At 39.7% G+C, this 6301-nt stretch overlaps 1 protein-coding gene across 1 annotated transcript; it reads right to left on the bottom strand.

Moving 5' to 3' along the window:
• Positions 1 to 59: 59 nt before the first annotated feature.
• tuba5 (tubulin alpha 5) lies at positions 60 to 5695 on the bottom strand. The gene is made up of 5 exons (XM_079826953.1): positions 5507 to 5695; positions 3560 to 3782; positions 1863 to 2011; positions 768 to 1448; positions 60 to 687 (listed from the first exon to the last, which is right to left on the bottom strand). Exons 1-5 carry the CDS (start codon positions 5507 to 5509, stop codon positions 394 to 396), a joined length of 1350 nt encoding a protein of 449 aa, XP_079683079.1. The 5' UTR covers positions 5510 to 5695; the 3' UTR covers positions 60 to 393.
• Positions 5696 to 6301: the final 606 nt, after the last annotated feature.

The raw sequence follows: 6301 nt of genomic DNA, 5'->3' as shown, positions 1-6301 counted from the left end.
CACATCACTACTAAAAATCATATCAAGAGATTCATTTCTCTTTAAGGAATTATTGTATGTACAAAATAAGACATGACAATTTATTCTGAAACTGCATTAAATCACTTACAGCATGGGTGAGAGACAAAGACAGCTTACAAAACAAAATGTTCACAGACAAAATGCCTTTGGCAACTCGTTTCTTTGAAATCAGACAGAATAGAAGGAAAAGAAAAGAACAAAACCTGACACAACAGAACATTTATAAATCACACACACCAGGGCATCGTTCCCCATCATTGGGATTTCAGAAGGCAACTTGCTATTGGAGAGGTAAAATACTGCTTGTAAGTGCTAGATTAGGACTAGTTTCTCTTCTGACTGTAGGTCTCAGATCAGCCTCTTAAAGCATCTCTAATACTCTTCTCCCTCCTCTTCATCCTCCACAGACTCTGTGCCAACCTCCTCATAATCTTTCTCCAGTGCGGCAAGATCCTCTCTGGCCTCGGAGAACTCTCCCTCTTCCATTCCTTCACCGACATACCAGTGCACGAAAGCACGCTTGGCGTACATCAAGTCGAACTTGTGGTCCAGTCGGGCCCAGGCCTCGGCAATAGCCGTGGTGTTGCTCAGCATGCACACAGCTCTTTGTACCTTGGCCAGGTCTCCACCAGGGACCGCTGTAGGTGGCTGGTAATTAATGCCAACCTGTTGAGAAAGAGGACACATTGTTAACTTGACTGAAGTTTCAATAAATGACACTTGAACGTCTTGTCAATCTCTCCCACCTTGAATCCAGTTGGGCACCAGTCCACAAACTGGATGGAGCGTTTGGTCTTAATGTTGGCAATAGCGGCATTGACATCTTTGGGCACGACATCACCACGATACAGCATACAGCAGGCCATGTACTTCCCATGCCGGGGGTCACACTTCACCATCTGATTGGATGGCTCAAAGCAGGCGCTGGTGATCTCAGACACGGACAGCTGCTCATGGTAGGCTTTCTCAGCAGAGATGATGGGAGAGTATGTGACTAGGGGGAAGTGAATTCTGGGATATGGCACCAAGTTGGTCTGGAACTCAGTCAGATCGACATTCAGGGCACCATCAAAGCGCAGTGAAGCGGTGATGGAGGACACGATCTGACCGATGAGACGGTTGAGATTGGTGTAGCTGGGGCGCTCGATGTCAAGATTTCTGCGGCAGATGTCGTAGATTGCCTCGTTATCTACCATGAAAGCACAGTCAGAGTGTTCCAGGGTGGTGTGGGTGGTTAGGATGGAGTTATAAGGCTCAACTACAGCGGTGGAGACCTGAGGAGCAGGATAGATAGCAAACTCAAGCTTGGACTTCTTGCCGTAGTCGACAGAGAGACGCTCCATCAGGAGGGACGTGAACCCAGAGCCAGTGCCTCCACCAAAACTGTGGAAAATTAGGAAACCCTGGAGACCGGTGCACTGGTCTGTCTAGATCAGGAGGACATTAAGAAATAATGAGTATATCAGATATACTGGTCTAAATTACACTTATGTGAAGGGATATGTATCGTTTACCCTCATGCTGTTCAAAACCGGCATGACATTTCCATATTTTGTGGAATAAAAGATAAGAGAAAAGTTCTCCTTTTAAAAACGTTTAATACATTAAATGTTCTTTTTTAGCAAATCACAATCCATTTTTCATTAATTTAATAAGTTAAATGTAATCTTTAGCAAATCTCAATGAATATCCATTTTTCATGCTGTACAAAATAATGTGATAACCAAATGCACTTGTAGAACTTAAGGATTGAATGCTTAATTTTAAGGCATTTGCATTGATTTTTTTAATATTGACAATAAAATTATAATAGTCAGTGCATCCTTCCTTATAGCTCATACCAATTTGCGGACACGCTCCAGCACCATATCAATAATCTCCTTGCCAACAGTGTAATGGCCTCTGGCGTAATTATTGGCTGCATCTTCCTTCCCAGAGATGAGCTGCTCCGGATGAAACAGTTGCTTGTAGGTTCCAGACCGTACCTCATCTGAAACATAAGATACAGGTCGTTTTGATATTCAGCTCTTAAAAAAAAAAAAAAAAAAACATGGATGCCAACTTAACCCTTAATCGCCCCTCAAGTAGGGTTTACATTCGAGTCCCTTGGGGTCAGATAGACCCCAAACTTTTACAGAGCGATTGCATAAGGAAATATAATTTTTTTACATGGAAAACTATATCATTTTTTTTATTTACTTCTCAACTATACATTTATGCTGTGTTTTTGTGGGTATTTGGTAGTTTTTTACCCATTTACTGCACAAATACTTAACTATGTCATAAATTGGCTCATTTAAAATCATTTTTTTATGAAAAAAAAAATCACTTGAATGATGATCTAAAATAAATATAAATAGTTTTTGGACATTACTCTATGTGTTAGGGATAGAATACCGCCATCTGTAGGTTTGTGGAAAAACTTTAGGAATTATAGTTAAAGAGAAAGAGAGTGCAATGACCACATTATCCAATAGAGGTCCATAGGGAAGTTATGCAAAAGTTAAGCCGCCTTTCATCTTTCTTTTATTTACCCTTTCCCCTCTTTCTCATGATTGTTCCATGTTGCATTTGTGCTCTAGTATTTGTCCTTCATTTATGTATGGAATTTTTTCAGATTTATGCCAGTTTTGTTGATTTTATTTGCCAGTTTCTATAAAAATGCTCTCTGTTGCAGTCACACACATGTGTGTGTTTGAGTGTGTGTGCACGAGACAGAAAGTTCGTTCCACTGTGTTTATGCTCTAGGACCAGATCTTGATATAAATGTAGACATTTTCAGATTTATACTGGATTTAGTTGATTTTTTTTTACAAACAAAGTGAAAAAAAAAAGCTTTTTTTACATTTTCCCATTCATTGCCAAAATCCAAAAAAATGCTCCAGACACCTGTGTTTGTGCGTGAACATGCTTGTTCCATATTGCATTTGTGCTCTAGTATTAGTACTTCATTTATGTATGAAAATCTTTCAGATTTATGCCAGTTTCTATAAAAATGCTCTCTGTTGCAGTCACACACGTGTGTGTGTGTGTGTGTGTGAGACAGAAAGTTCGTTCTACTTTGTATTTATGCTCTAGGACCAGACCTTGATATAAATGTGGAAATTTTCAGATTTATACTGGATTTAGTAAAAAAAAATTGACAAAAAAAGTGAACAAAAAAAAAAAATGTATTTTTTACACTTTCCCATTCATTTTCAATGTGGGGTCAATCTGACCCCGAGGGACTTAAACGGTAGATTTTTTTTTACACACCTTTAGAACAACCAAATCAAGCCCAGGTTTTTTTTGTGTGCATGTTTAGATAGATTATTTAGGAAGTCACCGAGTCTCATGGCCCTGAGATGAAGGGAACACTTTTAAAAAATGGAGGAAAAGTCCAGTGGGGTCAGCTGGACCCCAAGGGACGATTAAGGGTTAAGTGCAACTATTTGCACTCTGAATGTTGGTCAAAGTACACATACATTTCAACGGTAATAAAACTGGTTTGCTACAGGATAGTATTTATATGATGTTGATAGTTCCAATAACCATTTACCAATGACTGCAGGCTCCAGATCCACAAACACAGCTCGTGGCACATGCTTCCCAGAGCCAGTCTCACTGAAGAAAGTGTTGAAGGAGTCATCCACACCACCAGAGACCTTATCACTCGGCATATTGCCATCAGGCTGGATGCCATGCTCCAGGCAATACAACTCCCAGCATGCATTGCCAATCTGTACTCCGGCCTGGCCCACATGGATGGAGATGCACTCACGCTACACAAAGAAATACAAAGTGCTTTAAATGGCTGCCAACCAACTGCTGCCTCCAAGCCCATGAACCTGGTGACCTCAATATGGGTAGTCTCACAGTTGAATTAATTTTTTACATCACATTTTGTTTTAAAATAAATGAAATGTTTGTGTGTCCAAAGCCATTACATAAAAAGACTGCTATTTTTTCGTCAGGCAGCTTTTCAGTGACAAGTAATAAAAATAATGGCCATAGTCTTGAAATGAGATTAGTGTTTGTCAAGTTGGAGTCGATTAAATGTGAGATATTGACCTTGAACCCATTGAAGTTGACACTAATTTAAGTCCTATCTTGCTTATGCAGCAGAACTTGAAACTATAGTTACAGTTCAATCACTAAATGGAGCTGAAAGGCGAGACTGAATGGCACTAGCGAACACCCGAGCCATATTCCTGCATTTTAGCGAATAAATCCTTCTTCAGTCTGATCTGAAGACCAAATAATATCCAGTGAATGTACTTGCTGAATCTCTATCAGAAATTATTTGAATTTCACTTCCTCATCTTAACGTTCCTACTGGTGATAAAATGATGGTTGAGGAATGTTCCAAACCTGTGTGACTTTCTTCAGCGGAACACAAAATGAGCGACACCATTCTTCATTCACTTTATTTATATGGAGCGGGTGACTGAAGAAGTCAATTCTTACTGATGTCCTTTTGTGTTCCATGGAAGGAAGAAAAAAAAAAACTAGTTTGGAACATTTTCCTTCCAAGAGAAACTCTGGAGAAGAGAGAAAATCTCCCAGGAACATTTAAATCATAACTTTTTGTGAAAAACAGTAGGAAAGTGACTGAGTGCGCGCGCTCTATTATCGTAAAATGGGCGACAGGAAGGAGCCAGGCTGAACTAATGGCACAATAGAGGAAGAGGAGAAGATTTTTTTCGGCCGCCAACATCAAAGCAACGACACAAACAAGTAACCGCATTTTAAAAGAACAACTGCTCCTAGAGTAGCTTGAGGGCTAAAAGTCTGTAAAAGTCAGCAGACTCCCATCCCCCAGCCTCGCGCTCCCACCGGACCGCGCGCGTGAACGGCCTCCGCGGTGGGATGCCATGAATTCCTCATGCGCAACTTCTGAGTTATATCACTTTACGCTCTAATCATACATTCCGGTAAGGAAAACATTTTGTTATATTAATTTTCAAAGGTCACCAACATAAGAGTCACACTTCCTGCATTGAGGACAAGAAATATTTCACATTAAAGTGAAGACACGGAAGAGATGGCGACATAAAACGACGCGTGCAATCGTTATATAAAGTTGATAATGTGACTAACTTTTGTGGCGTTAATGTCTAAAGTAATAGTTTAATCAAAATTAAGTCTCCCTCGTTTTACTCCAAACCGGTTTGATTTCCCCCCCTCCTGAAGTACTGACAGTGAGTTACGTTACATCTTTTTAAACGTGAATGCAGACTGTCAATCTGCAAAAATCTCATTTTGTGTTACACGGAAGAGCGAAAGTCATACTGGTTTTATAGTAACGTTACATTGGGGTGAATGACAGAACTTTTACATTTAAGTGAGCTGCCCCTTTAAGATGCTTCAAAGTAAACGACTACGAAGTAAAATACGGTTTAATAAAATGCTAATTAAAAAATAACTGAGACAAAAAGACCACGTTTGACTTTTTATCGTTAAAGCTATAAAGTATTAATATTTCAGAGACTTGAGTCTCACTTACCATTGTGACTTAGTCTTCGTGGATACAAGTTTTTTTTTAAGAAACGTAAAGGTCTTTCGGTGGGAAAATTCACCAAAAGTTTTTGAGCTCCGTTGAGTGCAGACGCGCAACGTGTCTCCGCCAACACAGCAATGAGAGACCAAAGGTCCGCGGTTCAGTCTATATACTCGCGTGCGCGCTCTCGCCGCCGCTGCAGCTCGCGATTGGCCAGCAGCAGCATCAACATCCTCCTCGCCATATGATTGGTGAAACTAAACATCCATTTTAGATTTAAAAGTGTTGCGACATTTCTAACCGTTCTCGAGAGCAAAATAGATTTTTTTTTCTAAAAAGCCCTTACCTTTTCCTGAGAATCCTGATAAGAAAATAGGTTATCTGAGAGCTGAATTATTAGTATATTTTCGTCACAAGAAGGGAAAGTTTCCTTGGAAAGTTCAAATTAGTCCCATTTCTTTTGTTCGACAGCTTTTCTTCACAAAAGCTCTTTAACATTATTATACAGGGTAATAGGGAAACTATGAAAGCACTTAGTAAAACAAACCTTTTAAAGACTCCATAAAAACAAATGTATGGTTATGTGTCTTCCTTGCGTATTTTGCTAAAGTACTCCTAAATTCTAACGTTTATCAGATAAACAAGTTTAAAGTTTATAGCCCTGCTCATGTAGGGAAAAAGGCCTAATGACTCATCATGCGCTATACAGATTTTTTTTGTCCAATCAAATGATCTCTAGAATGAGCATGTCCCTCCTCCAAATGTCACCTGTAAATAATGCTGCCTTCACGTGCTGCCTAG

This window comes from Gobio gobio (genome assembly GCF_949357685.1).
Source record: "Gobio gobio genome assembly, chromosome: 10".
NCBI lineage: Eukaryota > Metazoa > Chordata > Actinopteri > Cypriniformes > Gobionidae > Gobio > Gobio gobio.
This window is presented reverse-complemented; position numbering and strand designations above follow the sequence as displayed.